We start from the raw sequence: 18,357 nt of genomic DNA, 5'->3' as shown, positions 1-18,357 counted from the left end.
CCAGAGTTTGACACCAATGGTTTAGACCAGGGGTGTCCAAAGTGCGGCCCCACAGCTAATTGTTTAGCGGCCCGCCACATATTCTGGAAATGCTATTGCAAAAATGAAAAATTAACATGAAAAAAGGTGGAATGAGGTGAAATGTAACGAGGAAGAGTTGCAATGTTGACACAAAGCTGCCATGCAGGCTGTTTGTCTTTCTTTATTTTGCTTTTTTTGCCATTGCTAAAAAAAAATAAAAATTTTTAAAATAGGGATGTCCGATAATATCGGCCTGCCGATATTATCGGCCGATAAATGGGTTAAAATGTAATATCGGAAATTATCGGTATCGTTTTTTTTATTATCAGTATCGTTTTTTTTTTGTTTTGTTTTGTTTTTTTATTAAATCAACATAAAAAACACAAGATACACTTACAATTAATGCACCAACCCAAAAAAACTCCCTCCTCATTCACACAAAAGGGTTGTTTCTTTCTGTTATTAATATTCTGCTTCCTACATTATATATCAATATATATCAATACAGTCTGCAAGGGATACAGTCCGTAAGCACACATGATTGTGCGTGCTGCTGCTCCACTAATAGTACTAACCTTTAACAGTTAATGTTACTAATTTTCATTAATTACTAGTTTCTATGTAACTGTTTTTATATTGTTTTACTTTCTTTTTTATTCAAGAAAATGTTTTTAATTTATTTATCTTATTTATTTATTTATTTTTTAAAAGGGCCTTATCTTCACCATACCTGGTTGTCCAAATTAGGCATAATAATGTGTTAATTCCACGACTGTATATATCGGTTGATATCGGTATCGGTAATTAAAGAGTTGGACAATATCGGAATATCGGCAAAAAGCCATTATCGGACATCCCTATAAAAAAAATAATTCTATGTTATAATCAATTATTGATCTATTCAAGGCTCCAATTACTTCAAATATTTCACTTTAAAATGTTTTATGTGGAAAATATTGCATATATTGTGTGGTTGCCATATAAAAACAATGTTTTCTTTGACATAAGAGCATAAAACAAACAAAATAATAGTCCATCCATCCATCTTCTTCCGCTTATCCGAGGTCGGGTCGCGGGGGCAGCAGCCCAAAATAATAGTTCAAACGTAAAATGGACAGATATATCTGAAGTTGATCTCGTAATTTTAAGTGTTGAAAGTTAAAAAAAATATGATAAAAATTAGGGATGTCCGATAATGGCTTTTTGCCGATATCCGATATTGTCCAACTCTTTAATTACCGATACCGATATCAACTGATGTATACAGTCGTGGAATTAACACATTATTATGCCTAATTTGGACAACCAGGTATGGTGAAGATAAGGTCCTTTTTAAAAAAATGAATCAAATAAAATGAGATAAATAAATTAAAAACATTTTCTTGAATAAAAAAGAAAGTAAAACAATATAAAAACAGTTACATAGAAACTAGTAATGAATGAAAATGAGTAAAATGAAGTGTTAAAGGTTAGTACTATTAGTGGAGCAGCAGCACGCACAATCATGTGTGCTTACGGACTGTATCCCTTGCAGACTGTATTGATATATATTGATATATAATGTAGGAAGCAGAATATTAATAACAGAAAGAAACAACCCTTTTGTGTGAATGAGAGTGAATGGGGGAGGGAGGTTTTTTGGGTTGGTGCACTAATTGTAAGTGTATCTTGTGTTTTTTATGTGGATTTGATAAAAAAAACACACAAAAAAAAAAAACGATACCGATAATTAAAAAAAACGATACCGATCATTTCCGATATTACATTTTAACGCATATATCGGCAGGCCGATATTATCGGACATCTCTAATAAAAATGTATCACTTCATGAGTGGGGGACTTTTTGGATCCCAAATATATTTAATGGGATTTTATTGATCTTTTCACTGTGATTAATCAAAAATAATAATAAATTAAAATCAATGGTGTCTTGCATTATTGATGCTTTTTAGGGCTCCAATTACTTCACATCAAACATTGCTTTCTGAATGTTTTGGGCGTTGGGGGAAATACTGCATATTCCACTTTTACTATAAAAAACAAAGTTGTCTTTGACAGAAAAGGCATAAAACTAGGGATGTCCGATAATGGCTTTTTGCCGATATCCGATATTGTCCAACTCTTTAATTACCGATACCGATATCAACCGATACCGATATATGCAGTCGTGGAATTAACACATTATTATGCCTAATTTGGACAACCAGGTATGGTGAAGATAAGGTACTTTTTAAAAATAAAATAAAATAAGATAACTAAATTAAAAACATTTTCTTGAATAAAAAAGAAAGTAAAACAATATAAAAACAGTTACATAGAAACTAGTAATTAATGAAAATGAGTAAAATGAAGTGTTAAAGGTTAGTACTATTAGTGGAGCAGCAGCACGCACAATCATGTGTGCTTACGGACTGTATCCCTTGCAGACTGTATTGATATATATTGATATATAATGTAGGAAGCAGAATATTGATAACAGAAATAAATGGGGGGAGGGAGGTTTTTTGGGTTGGTGCACTAATTGTAAGTGTATCTTGTGTTTTTTATGTTGATTTAATAAAAATTTTTAAAAAACGATACAGATAATAAAAAAAACGATACCGATAATTTCCGATATTACATTTTAACGCATTTATCGGCCGGTAATATCGGCAGGCCGATATTATCGGACATCCCTACATAAAACCTTTTTTTTTTTTTAACATTATATCAACCTGAAGTGGATATAGAGATTTACTGTAAGCGTTAAATTAAAAATAACAAATAATAATGTGACTTATTTTTAACATTTTAATGACTGAGACCCTATTATTATTATTATTATATTTGAAAAATATCAAAATGGCCCCCGCATGCTTTAATTTTTCCGTGTGCAGCCCTCAGTGGAAAAAGTTTGGACACCCCTGGCTTAGACTATATTTTACATTTATATTTTCTGAGTGTGATATAACGAAAAGGAAAGATGGCGGACTCACGCAAAGCTCTTCAGGTAAATGTTTACCATATATGGAGACGTCACAAATTGGGCAAACTAAACGGCTCGTTTGGAGGAAGTACGAAGGAAGGCAAGATTGTTTTATAAATATCTCTGCCATGCCTACCATGGTTTAATTTCAAATATTCGGGACTTTTGCAGCTTCCAAATACACAAAAACAGGTACTAATTGGTTGTATGCACCTGACGTCACGTCCGGCTCGTTAAATATGCGAGGCTGGTAGTGGTGGGCCAGCGGGCGTCTGTTGTCATGGCGTTCTGGCCGACATTTTGCCTTTCTGAAAGAAAACTGCCCTCTGCTTGCGTCGTTCAAGGCTGTTGGAACCGTTGGAATGGCGTAAAGGATGCAAGTTTCTTCAGAGTTCCTCGAGAAGTAATCAAGAAGGACGAAATATGCAGGCATGTGATTTTTCCGTCTAAAGTCGGAATTCCGTCTTTTTTAAGCTCGGGGGGGGGAAAAAATTATCTCCCGTTTTTCCGTTTTTTTTCCGACCCTAAATCAAGATTCGAGACGTAGTTTATATTACGCCGTAGTTGATTGGTCACAAGGAACATATCGACCAATCAGGACATCTGTTATGAATGATGACGTTAATAACGTCATCATACCGCCATTTTCCATATGTAAACGATGTCGGTTCTCGAGAGAAAGGACGCTTTACGAGTAAAAGAAATTGATAAACATGTCAAAAATAAGTTCGGATGGGACTGGATGGAAAGGGAAATCACTGATACTGTTGGGAAGAAGGAAGTTACGACTTTGTTCGGTGATTTTATTCGGAAAATCGATCGTCCCCGGTGTTGTACCGAAATCTGTTACCCATCGGAATTTGTAACTCCAGGGGGCGATGTTCCCATGGCGTTTGTTTGATGGTTAAACGGCAAGCCCAAAGAGGAGGAGAAGAAGAACGCTTGCGTAAATGGCGTAAACTATCCTTCATGCTGAAACGTCAGTTGTCAGAATTTCAGCATTAATAAATTACACATATTCTGGAAATCAATGACTTACTTTCATTATAGTATGAGTCCATTGTTTCAGCTGTTGATTCTCTCTCACACACATACATTTTCCAATATAGACAAGGATAGTTTACGCCATTTACGCAAGCGTTCTTCTTCTCCTCCTCTTTGGGCTTGCCGTTTAACCATCAAACAAACGCCATGGGAACATCGCCCCCTGGAGTTACAAATTCCGACGGGTAACAGATTTCGGTACAACACCGTAAAGGTTTTGTGCACGTGGTGTCATGATAATATTGACTATGGATCACGAGGTTTCAAGGCTTTGGAAGTACATGTGAAACGCCAAAAACATATGAAACAACTTGAAGCAAGGAAAACAAACTTTTCACTAGCTGGTACTTTTAGATGTCAACCGAAAGTGAGCAAACCTTACGGACTTCATCCTTTGTTTACATCGACAACTGCCGTAGACATGGAGAGGAAAGATCCACCCACAACCCACTTCAGTTGCAGACAGGGTTGTTAAGAATGAGGTAAGCTAAAAAATATTTGCTTGCGAAATACGCATGTTTGTTTTAAATATTAACCAATTATTGCTTTGCGAAATATAAATGGGTTTTTCTAAAAAATAAAAAGCCACGTGAAAATATATTATGAAATTACAGAAATTCAAAGAGTCGCATTATTGATTCCAGTTAACAATTTATTTGAAACAAATTTGCATATAATACTATTTTGTAATATTAAGTTCTTATGTAGTCTCTTGAAACTATTGTCAGTGGTGTAACAATCTTGGAGGTAAATATTTTCACACTTGTTTCATGCAATATGGCCGTGTCCTCACATTATTATTATTTCCTATTTTCAAACATGAGTAAACAACACTAAACATGTTTAATTATTTTCATAAATGTATGTCCTATTTTGGCGAAAATAATGAAATGTTTACATTACATTACATTACATGAACTGAAGTAATGTGGTAATACTGTAAATAAAGTGTAGATAATAACACTGATCAATGTGACACCTGTGGATGTGAAATGAACACAAGATGTAAATATTAGTGCCTAAATACTGTTGGGACTGAACCATATACAGTGATTCATTAGGATCATTGGGTTATGTATGGTCTATTAATGATGTTTTCATGTCTTTAAACACTAAAATATTTTCTTCAAATGGTGCTGTCTTTGTTAATTTTAGCATGTTAAATTGGTGAAAAACCAGGAGCTTCGGGGGGCGTTGCTGGGGGGCCTTCATCTCCCAGACCCCCGGAAGTTTTTTCAGTCTTTTTCATTGTGGTCAAATCACATGCCTGAATATGTCAAGATTTTTACGAAAGAAGACGAGAAAAGTGGCACGCTCTGGTCGAACGCACAAGTGTGCAGGGATCACTTGGTTAAAGGTTTGTTTGATATACTTTTAACATTATTTCCCATTTAAGTATTACCGTGATATTATTTGTATTCATCTTGTTCCAGGGTTCTTAAAACGCATTTTTGCTACGAGTCTTTCGTAAACTACCAACTTGGCGAGTCTAAATTTTTACGTTTTTACCAAAGGCAACGATCAAATGAATCTTTCAGCACATACACAATGTTGACATCTATAGTTATATTTTGATAAACAATTATAAATGAATATTTCAGCACGTACACAATGTTGACAACTATAGTTATATTTTGATAAACAATTATAAATGAATATTTCAGCACGTACACAATGTTGACAACTATAGTTATATTTTGATAAACAATTATAAATGAATATTTCAGCACGTACACAATGTTGACAACTATAGTTATATTTTGATAAACAATCATAAATGAATCTTTCAGCACGTACACAATGTTGACATCTATGGTTATATTTTGATAAACAATCATAAATAAATCTTTCAGCACGTACACAATGTTGACATCTATAGTTATATTTTGATAAACAATCATAAATGAATCTTTCAGCACGTACACAATGTTGACTTCTATATTTATATTTTGATAAACAATCATAAATTAATCTTTCAGCACATACACAATGTTGACATCTATATTTATATTTTGATAAACAATCATAAATGAATCTTTCAGCACGTACACAATGTTGACGTCTATAGTTATATTTTGATAAACAATCATAAATGAATCTTTCAGCACGTACACAATGTTGACATCTATAGTTATATTTTGATAAACAATCATAAATGAATCTTTCAGCACGTACACAATGTTGACATCTATAGTTATATTTTGATAAACAATCATAAATGAATCTTTCAGCACATACACAATGTTGACATCTATAGTTATATTTTGATAAACAATCATAAATGAATCTTTCAGCACGTACACGATGTTGACATCTATAGTTATATTTTGATAAACAATCATAAATGAATCTTTCAGCACGTACACGATGTTGACATCTATAGTTATATTTTGATAAACAATCATAAATGAATCTTTCAGCACGTACACAATATTGACATCTATAGTTATATTTTGATAAACAATAATAAATGAATCAGCACGTACACAATGTTGACATCTATAGTTATATTTTGATAAACAATCATAAATGAATCTTTCAGCACATACACAATGTTGACATCTATAGTTATATTTTGATAAACAATCATAAATGAATCTTTCAGCACGTACACAATGTTGACATCTATAGTTATATTTTGATAAACAATCATAAATGAATCAGCACGTACACAATGTTGACATCTATGGTTATATTTTGATAAACAATCATAAATAAATCTTTCAGCACGTACACAATGTTGACATCTATAGTTATATTTTGATAAACAATCATAAATGAATCTTTCAGCACGTACACAATGTTGACTTCTATATTTATATTTTGATAAACAATCATAAATTAATCTTTCAGCACATACACAATGTTGACATCTATATTTATATTTTGATAAACAATCATAAATGAATCTTTCAGCACGTACACAATTTTGACATCTATAGTTATATTTTGATAAACAATCATAAATGAATCTTTCAGCACGTACACAATGTTGACATCTATAGTTATATTTTGATAAACAATCATAAATGAATCTTTCAGCACGTACACAATGTTGACATCTATAGTTATATTTTGATAAACAATCATAAATGAATCTTTCAGCACGTACACAATATTGACATCTATAGTTATATTTTGATAAACAATAATAAATGAATCAGCACGTACACAATGTTGACATCTATAGTTATATTTTGATAAACAATCATAAATTAATCTTTCAGCGCGTACACAATGTTGACATCTATAGTTATATTTTGATAAACAATCATAAATGAATCAGCACGTACACAATGTTGACATCTATAGTTATATTTTGATAAACAATCATACATGAATCAGCACGTACACAATGTTGACAACTATAGTTATATTTTGATAAACAATCATAAACGAATATTTCAGCACATACACAATGTTGATCTCTATAGTTATATTTTGATAAACAATCATAAATGAATCAGCACGTACACAATGTTGACATCTATAGTTATATTTTGATAAACAATAATAAATGAATCAGCACGTATACAATGTTGACAACTATAGTTATATTTTGATAAACAATCATAAATGAATCAGCACGTACACAATGTTGACAACTATAGTTATATTTTGATAAACAATCATAAACGAATATTTCAGCACATACACAATGTTGATCTCTATAGTTATATTTTGATAAACAATCATAAATGAATCAGCACGTACACAATGTTGACATCTATAGTTATATTTTGATAAACAATCAAATGAATCAGCACGTACACAATGTTGACATCTATAGTTATATTTTGATAAACAATCATAAATGAATCAGCACGTACACAATGTTGACATCTATAGTTATATTTTGATAAACAATCATAAATGAATCAGCACGTACACAATGTTGACATCTATAGTTATATTTTGATAAACAATCAAATGAATCAGCACGTACACAATGTTGACATCTATAGTTATATTTTGATAAACAATCATAAATGAATCAGCACGTACACAATGTTGACATCTATAGTTATATTTTGATAAACAATCATAAATGAATCAGCACGTACACAATGTTGACATCTATAGTTATATTTTGATAAACAATCATAAATGAATCTTTCAGCACGTACACAATGTTGACATCTATAGTTATATTTTGATAAACAATCATAAATGAATCAGCACGTACACAATGTTGACATCTATAGTTATATTTTGATAAACAATCATAAATGAATCTTTCAGCACATACACAATGTTGACATCTATAGTTATATTTTGATAATCATGAATTAATATTTCAGCACGTACACAATGTTGACATCTATAGTTATATTTTGATAAACAATCATAAATGAATCAGCACGTACACAATGTTGACATCTATAGTTATATTTTGATAAACAATCATAAATTAATCTTTCAGCACGTACACAATGTTGACATCTATAGTTATATTTTGATAAACAATCATAAATGAATCAGCACGTACACAATGTTGACATCTATAGTTATATTTTGATAAACAATCATAAATGAATCAGCACGTACACAATGTTGACATCTATATTTATATTTTGATAAACAATCATAAATGAATCTTTCAGCACATACACAATGTTGACATCTATAGTTATATTTTGATAATCATGAATTAATATTTCAGCACGTACACAATGTTGACATCTATAGTTATATTTTGATAAACAATCATAAATGAATCAGCACGTACACAATGTTGACATCTATAGTTATATTTTGATAAACAATCATAAATGAATCAGCACGTACACAATGTTGACATCTATATTTATATTTTGATAAACAATCATAAATGAATCTTTCAGCACGTACACAATGTTGACATCTATAGTTATATTTTGATAATCATGAATTAATATTTCAGCACGTACACAATGTTGACATCTATAGTTATATTTTGATAATCATGAATTAATATTTCAGCACGTACACAATGTTGACATCTATAGTTATATTTTGATAAACATTTATAAATGAATATTTCAGCACGTACACAATGTTGACATCTATAGTTATATTTTGATAAACAATCATAAATGAATCAGCACGTACACAATGTTGACATCTATAGTTATATTTTGATAAACAATCATAAATGAATCAGCACGTACACAATGTTGACATCTATATTTATATTTTGATAAACAATCATAAATGAATCTTTCAGCACATACACAATGTTGACATCTATAGTTATATTTTGATAATCATGAATTAATATTTCAGCACGTACACAATGTTGACATCTATAGTTATATTTTGATAAACAATCATAAATGAATCAGCACGTACACAATGTTGACATCTATAGTTATATTTTGATAAACAATCATAAATGAATCAGCACGTACACAATGTTGACATCTATATTTATATTTTGATAAACAATCATAAATGAATCTTTCAGCACGTACACAATGTTGACATCTATAGTTATATTTTGATAATCATGAATTAATATTTCAGCACGTACACAATGTTGACATCTATAGTTATATTTTGATAATCATGAATTAATATTTCAGCACGTACACAATGTTGACATCTATAGTTATATTTTGATAATCATGAATTAATATTTCAGCACGTACACAATGTTGACATCTATAGTTATATTTTGATAAACAATCATAAATGAATATTTCAGCACATACACAATGTTGACATCTATAGTTATATTTTGATAAACAATCATAAATGAATCAGCACGTACACAATGTTGACATCTATAGTTATATTTTGATAATCATGAATTAATCTTTCAGCACGTACACAATGTTAACATCTATAGTTATATTTTGATAATCATGAATTAATCTTTCAGCACGTACACAATGTTGACATCTATAGTTATATTTTGATAAACAATCATAAATTAATCTTTCAGCACTTACATAATGTTGACATCTATAGTTATATTTTGATAAACATGAATTAATATTTCAGCACGTACACAATGTTGACATCTATAGTTATATTTTGATAAACAATCATACATTAATCTTTCAGCGCGTACACAATGTTGACATCTATAGTTATATTTTGATAACCATGAATTAATATTTCAGCACGTACACAATGTTGACATCTATAGTTATATTTTGATAATCATGAATTAATATTTCAGCACGTACACAATGTTGACATCTATAGTTATATTTTGATAAACATTTATAAATGAATATTTCAGCACGTACACAATGTTGACATCTATAGTTATATTTTGATAAACAATCATAAATGAATCAGCACGTACACAATGTTGACATCTATAGTTATATTTTGATAAACAATCATAAATGAATCAGCACGTACACAATGTTGACATCTATATTTATATTTTGATAAACAATCATAAATGAATCTTTCAGCACGTACACAATGTTGACATCTATAGTTATATTTTGATAATCATGAATTAATATTTCAGCACGTACACAATGTTGACATCTATAGTTATATTTTGATAAACAATCATACATTAATCTTTCAGCGCGTACACAATGTTGACATCTATAGTTATATTTTGATAAACAATCATAAATGAATCAGCACGTACACAATGTTGACATCTATAGTTATATTTTGATAAATAAAAACCCGCTACTAGTAAACGACACTTACAACAACAACAACAAACATAGCTTATGTAGACGCAAAGTTAAATCATGGAATACAACATTACCCGAGCAAAAAGGATACATATTTATCATGGAGAGTGTTGATACCAATGTCCTTGACCCAGACACACACAAAGAAGTTGTAGACCTCCATGCTTTTACAAGTTTTCATTTGTTTTGTTGTGTAGAATGATGTCTGGAGCACAATAATTTGACATATCTGAGAACGTGACCGACGTATAATCCTCAATATCACTCCACAAATATTTTTCTGAGAACATAAAGGGATAAATTCCATTGCATAGTTGGATTATTTGCGTGTATCTGCTTTTAGCGGTAAGATCTAGGCCCCTTGCGTACTCAGATAGTTGCTTTGGTGATCCGTCACGTTGGTCACTTCCCTTCAAAAGTTACGTGTCAGAATACAACCAAGAGGTAAGAGAAGGTGGTTTTGTTGTTGTTTTTTTGCATAATCGCTCTCCTTTAAGTTGGTTTGCAAATGTTATTCAGTCAAGGTGTTCCTCGGGTGTCAATATTGGGACCATTACAGTACTATTGAGACATTTTAAAGCCTCACATCAAAGCAATCCTTTGAAAATATTTCATATCAAGTGCTTTGCCACTACCTGCTCTACAATACATTATTATATAGATTGACTGGTTTATTGATTATGGGACAAGCAGTAGAAAATGGATGTGAGCGAACTGTGGTGCTGAATAAAGTCTATCTATTTTATTCTAAAGTCCAATAAAGAAGGAGTGCAATCTTTTGGCAGAGCATGGTCGCCAGGTTTCTCCTCGATAGAGTCCAAATTTAATTCTGTCTCTGTTTGATTCTTTGCCTCTTGTCTTGTTTAATAGATGTCATCAGCGTTTGAACCTGACAGTGCAGCTCCATGCATTCTCCCCATGAGCTAAATTGAACTCTGTCTCTGCCTGATTCCTTGCTTCTTGTTCTGTTTAATAGATGTCATCGGTGCTTAAACCCAGGCCTGGCCCTAACCAATCTGGCGCCCATCGGCAGTGAAGTGTATATACTCACAAGAAACCGAATAGCTTTGTCTTTGACCTTTTTTTTTTTAACTTAAAGAAAGCAAATTAACATATTATATGAGAATGTTATGTTATGATTATCTTTAACCGAATCACAGCAGTGCTCAAATTAAAAAAAACAGCATTCCCTCTCATGTGATATTGCTTAATTAACATTAATAATGTGCACTTTAACAACTAGGCTTACAACTATACCTAATATATAAAGGGGTGGAAAAGTGACTATTACCTGCAGGGCAAACATTAGCTAACCAGAAGGCAATAACAATGTCAACAAAAAACACCTGCTTAAAAGATCTAATACAAATGTCCCTGAGGAATGTAAGGTGGGAGTACTGTAATTACCTAACGTTACATTATTATTTTCCATAACAATTTAGCCCCCTCCACAATATTAACCCGACGTTAAAACAGAACTAGTTATTTATTGATTAGCAATTGCCGAATCATGTAACATTAGCTTAATGCTAATGTTTCTGTAACAGACAAATAATTTCATGTAGGCTAACGTTACCTCCCTGCTACCTCTATGTCTTTTTCTCGTTTCTCCTCTTCTTTTCTCTTTTTTCTTCCCTGGGCACCTGACAGTTTTGGCCGTTTTGACATCTTGTGTTGATTTTTTGATGCGGTGACATCCAAAAAGAGTCATGATACGGGAAGGGAGGGGGTGCCGTAATGTTGTAACAAATAATATTTCTATTAAATAGGCTTTACTTTGCATTTTAATTAACGTGGGATTATTTTTTGTATTTAGAAATAATATAATAATAATATAATAATAACATTTGTGGCACTGGCGTGGCGCCCCCTGATGGACGGCGCCCTTAGCATTTGCCTATACGGCCTATGCCACGGGCCGGCCCTGCTTAAACCTGACACCTTTTGCATTATATTAATGTATATTATTACGTGTTGTCTACCTTGTACTTTTTTTTAAAAAATGTCATTGCCTGAAATAAAGAAAAAATATATATAAAAAAATGAAAATGAAACCCTTGAAAAAACATTTTTAAGGCACATTCTTTTTGACAGAATTCAAGCACATTGATGTTGGTATTCCACGTCGATGTGTTGGATGTGGAGGTGAGAGCTTACAGTACCTGGTGGTGAGGAGAAGAGTGTGGCTCAAAGACTTGGAACACCCGACTTGACTCGGTGCTTCACAACATCTTACAGTTGGGAGGCCTGCGTTCGTTTGCCTCCACGTCGCCGTGCGTCATCCTGGACAGTTTCACGCGCAGGATTTGGATCTCCAGGTTGAGCTTCTCCCTCTCCAGCAGCAGGTTTCCTCTCTTCAGCTCCAGCAGCTCTCCATCCAGCAGTGGACCTGCACAACACCAACACGTCCCAGTGTGAAAACACGCCTCCAAATGTCTCAAACGGTGCGTAAAAAACAGTTGGGGACGGCGTGGCGCGGGTTGGGAGAGTGGCCTGAGGGTTCCTGGTTCGATCCCCAACTTCTGCCGACCTCGTCACGTCCGTTGTGTCTTTGAGCAATTTTAATGTTGTCATTATGGTGGTACTTAATGACTACTTAGGTCTACTACACTACTGTATTTAATGTTATTATGGTGGTACTTAATGAATACTTAGGTCTACTACACTACTGTATTTAATGTTATTATGGTGGTACTTAATGACTACTTAGGTCTACTACACTACTGTATTTAATGTTGTCATTATGGTGGTACTTAATGAATACTTAGGTCTACTACACTACTGTATTTAATGTTGTCATTATGGTGGTACTTAATGAATACTTAGGTCTACTACACTACTGTATTTAATGTCATTATGGTGGTACTTAATGAATACTTAGGTCTACTACACTACTGTATTTAATGTTGTCATTATGGTGGTACTTAATGAATACTTAGGTCTACTACACTACTGTATTTAATGTTATTATGGTGGTACTTAATGACTACTTAGGTCTACTACACTACTGTATTTAATGTCATTATGGTGGTACTTAATGACTACTTAGGTCTACTACACTACTGTATTTAATGTCATTATGGTGGTACTTAATGAATACTTAGGTCTACTACACTACTGTATTTAATGTCATTATGGTGGTACTTAATAATAATAATAATGGATTAGATTTATATAGCGCTTTTCTAGACACTCAAAGCGCTTCACAGAGAAGTGAGAACCCATCATTCATTTTTACAACTCATTCATTCATCATTCATTCTCCGGTGTGAGCGGCACCGGGGGCAAGGGTGAAGTGTCCTGCCCAAGGACACAACGGCAGCGACTTTTGGATGGTAAGAGGCGGGGAGCGAACCTGCAACCCTCAGGTTTCTGGCAAGGCCGCTCTACCCACTACGCCACGCCATGAATACTTAGGTCTACTACACTACTGTATTTAATGTTGTCATTATGGTGGTACTTAATGACTACTTAGGTCTACTACACTACTGTATTTAATGTCATTATGGTGGTACTTAATGAATACTTAGGTCTACTACACTACTGTATTTAATGTTGTCATTATGGTGGTACTTAATGAATACTTAGGTCTACTACACTACTGTATTTTAATGTTATTATGGTGGTACTTAATGAATACTTAGGTCTACTACACTACTGTATTTTAATGTTATTATGGTGGTACTTAATGAATACTTAGGTCTACTACACTACTGTATTTAATGTTGTCATTATGGTGGTACTTAATGACTACTTAGGTCTACTACACTACTGTATTTTAATGTTATTATGGTGGTACTTAATGAATACTTAGGTCTACTACACTACTGTATTTTAATGTTATTATGGTGGTACTTAATGAATACTTAGGTCTACTACACTACTGTATTTTAATGTTGTCATTATGGTGGTACTTAATGAATACTTAGGTCTACTACACTACTGTATTTTAATGTCATTATGGTGGTACTTAATGAATACTTAGGTCTACTACACTACTGTATTTTAATGTTGTCATTATGGTGGTACTTAATGAATACTTAGGTCTACTACACTACTGTATTTAATGTTATTATGGTGGTACTTAATGAATACTTAGGTCTACTACACTACTGTATTTAATGTTATTATGGTGGTACTTAATGAATACTTAGGTCTACTACACTACTGTATTTAATGTTATTATGGTGGTACTTAATGACTACTTAGGTCTACTACACTACTGTATTTAATGTCATTATGGTGGTATTTAATGAATACTTAGGTCTACTACACTACTGTATTTAATGTTGTCATTATGGTGGTACTTAATGAATACTTAGGTCTACTACACTACTCTATTTAATGTTATTATGGTGGTACTTAATGAATACTTAGGTCTACTACACTACTGTATTTAATGTCATTATGGTGATACTTAATGAATACTTAGGTCTACTACACTACTGTATTTAATGTCATTATGGTGGTACTTAATGAATACTTAGGTCTACTACACTACTGTATTTAATGTCATTATGGTGGTACTTAATGAATACTTAGGTCTACTACACTACTGTATTTAATGTTATTATGGTGGTACTTAATGAATACTTAGGTCTACTACACTACTGTATTTAATGTTATTATGGTGGTACTTAATGAATACTTAGGTCTACTACACTACTGTATTTAATGTTGTCATTATGGTGGTACTTAATGAATACTTAGGTCTACTACACTACTGTATTTAATGTTATTATGGTGGTACTTAATGAATACTTAGGTCTACTACACTACTGTATTTAATGTTGTCATTATGGTGGTACTTAATGAATACTTAGGTCTACTACACTACTGTATTTAATGTTATTATGGTGGTACTTAATGAATACTTAGGTCTACTACACTACTGTATTTAATGTCATTATGGTGGTACTTCATGACTACTTAGGTCTACTACACTACTGTATTGTATACATCAAGTAAAGGATGTGTTTAATAGAAGATGATTGTATTCTGTAGTTGTTGAATGTATGAAATATGGAATAGGGTCACCTTGAGTTTCGGGTGGTGGTCTGGTCCGAGACTTGAGCTCCACCTCTACGGGGTAATGGTCGCTGACCTTCAGTGCCTGCAGAGACGGCAGGATGAGCGGAGACGTGACGCGCCACCGTGACGGTCAATAAGACACCTGCTCGTTGCTGAGGCGGAACGCCTTCTGGAAGTTGAAGGGTCTGGCGGAGTCGGGCACGACGGCGTTGAGCATGTCGTCTCCGTACACCACGATCCTGAAGCGGGAAGCCGGTCAGAAAAGGTCCCGGTGACCTGCCTGGGCGGGCCCCACCTGTCATAAGTGTGTGTGTTCCCCGTGCTCGCCGTGGTGTCCACGTCGTCTCCGATCAGCCAGTGGAAGTTCTTGTCGCTGCGGATGCGGATGTTCAGCATGTCGCGGTCGGAAACGTACGAGCCGTCTGCGTTGAAGTCGCCCAGGATCATCACGTTCTGTGGCCACAAACAGTTGTTTTTTTGGATTTAACACTTTTGAGGTACAGTGGCGGTCAAAAGTGTACATCCACTTGTAAAGAACATCATGTCATGGCTGTCTTGACTTTACAATCATTTCTACAACTCTTATTTTTTTGTGATGTAGTCATTGGAGAACATACTTGTTGCTCACAAACAACATTCATGAAGTTTGCTTCTTTTATGAATTTATTATAAAAGTATAAAAATTCTGTGTTTAAAAATTTAGTGTACAAAAAGTCAGTGTTTAAAAATTTGGAGTATAAAAAGTCAGTGTTCAAAAATTTTGTTTTTAAAAAAATTTGTGTACAAAAAGTCAGTGTTTAAAAATTCAGAATATAAAACTTCAGTGCTTAGGAATTTGGTGTATAAAAATCAATTGTATACAAAATTGTGGTGAAAAATTTGTAGTATAAAAATTCAGTGTTTAAAAATTTGTTGTATAAAAATTCTGTGTTTAAAAATGCAGTAAATAAAAATTAAATGTTAAAGATTTTGGTGTATAAAAATTAAGTGTATAAAAATTCAGTGTTAAAAATTTAAGTTTTTCAAAATTCAGTGTTTAAAAATTTGGAGTACAAAAATTTAGTGTTTAAAAATTTAGTGTATAAAAAGGCAGTGTTTAAAAATTAAGTTTTTAAAAATTTGGAGTACAAAAATGTTGTGTACAAAAAGTCAGTGTTTAGGAATTTGATGTATAAAAATTAATTGTATAAAACTTTTAAAAATTTTTATTCAGTGTAAAAAAATTCAGTGTTTAAAAATGTGTACAAAAAGTCAGTGCTTAAAAATTTAGTGCACAAAAAGTCAGTGGAATTTGGTGTATAAAAATCAATTGTATAAAAATTTGTGTTTTAAAATTCAGTGTATAAAAATTCAGTGTGTAAAAATTTGTAGTATAAAAATTTGTAGTATAAAAATTCAGTGTTTAAAAATTTTGGAGTATAAAAATTCAGTGTTTAAAAATTTGGTGTTTAAAACTGCATTAAATAAAAAAATAAATGTTAAAAGATTTTGGTGTATAAAAATTAAGTGAATAAAAATTCAGTATTTAAAATTTCCGTTTTTCAAAATTCAGTGTTTAAAAATTTGGAGTACAAAAATTTTGTGTTTATAAATTTAGTGTATAAAAAGTCAGTGTTTAAAAATGTAATGTACAAAAAGTCAGCGTTTAGGAATTTGGTGTATAAAAATTAATTGTATAAACATTGTTTTTTTATTCTGTGTATAAAAATTCAGTGTTTAAAAATTTGGAGTATAAAAATTCAGTGTTTAAAAATTTAGTGTACAAAAAGTCAGTGTTTAAAAATTTGGAGTATAAAAAGTCAGTGTTCAAAAATGTTGTTTTTAAAAAATGTTGTGTACAAAAAGTCAGTGTTTAAAAATTCAGAATATAAAACTTCAGTGCTTAGGAATTTGGTGTATAAAAAATTGCGTTTTACAATTCAGTGTGTAAAAATTTGTAGTACAAAAATTCAGTGTTTAAAAATTAAGTTTTTAAAAATTGGGAGTACAAAAATGTAGAGATTAAAAATGTTGCGTACAAAAAGTCAGTGTTTAAAAATTGTATGTACAAAAAGTCAGTGTTTAGGAATTTGGTGTATAAAAATTAATTGGATAAAAATTGAGTGTACAAAAGTCAGTGCTTAAAAATTTAGTGCACAAAAAGTCAGTGTTTAAAAATGTAGTGTACAAAAAGTCGGTGTTTAAAAATTCAGTATATAAAACTTCAGTGCTTAGGAATTTGGTGTATAAAAATTAATTGTATAAAAAATGGTGTTTTAAAATTCAGTGTGTAAAAATTTGGAGTATAAAAATACAGTGTTTAAAAATGTGTTGTTTGAAAATTCAGTGTATAAAAATTCTGTGTTTAAAAATGCAGTAAATAAAAATTAAATGTTAAAGATTTTGGTGTATAAAAATTAAGTGTATAAAAATTCAGTGTTTAAAAATTATGCGTTTAAAATTTCAGTTTTTCAAAATTCAGTGTTTAAAAATTTGGAGTACAAAAATTTTGTGTTTATAAATTTAGTGTTTAAAAAGTCAGTGTTTAAAAATGCAATGTACAAAAAGTCAGGAATTTGGTGTACAAAAATTAATTGTATAAACATTTTTTTTTTATTCTGTGTATAAAAATTCAGTGTTTAAAAATTTGGAGTATAAAAATTCAGT

General features: G+C 32.0%; 1 protein-coding gene across 3 annotated transcripts in view; it reads right to left on the bottom strand.

Annotated features, from left to right (window-relative positions):
* Positions 1-10,360: 10,360 nt before the first annotated feature.
* The window catches only part of LOC133643214 (deoxyribonuclease-1-like), a 56,458-nt gene continuing 48,461 nt past the window's right edge, over positions 10,361-18,357 (bottom strand). For all 3 annotated transcript variants that reach the window (XM_062037650.1, XM_062037651.1, XM_062037649.1), the window contains 5 exons: positions 16,007-16,164; positions 15,854-15,950; positions 15,718-15,793; positions 12,917-13,069; positions 10,361-12,842 (listed from right to left, as the gene is read on the bottom strand). In XM_062037650.1, coding sequence (XP_061893634.1) covers positions 12,778-12,842; positions 12,917-13,069; positions 15,718-15,793; positions 15,854-15,950; positions 16,007-16,164 — 549 coding nt within the window. In that variant the 3' untranslated portion in view covers positions 10,361-12,777. The remainder of the gene's footprint in view (positions 12,843-12,916; positions 13,070-15,717; positions 15,794-15,853; positions 15,951-16,006; positions 16,165-18,357) is intronic.

This window comes from Entelurus aequoreus, linkage group LG26 (genome assembly GCF_033978785.1).
Source record: "Entelurus aequoreus isolate RoL-2023_Sb linkage group LG26, RoL_Eaeq_v1.1, whole genome shotgun sequence".
NCBI lineage: Eukaryota > Metazoa > Chordata > Actinopteri > Syngnathiformes > Syngnathidae > Entelurus > Entelurus aequoreus.
This window is presented reverse-complemented; position numbering and strand designations above follow the sequence as displayed.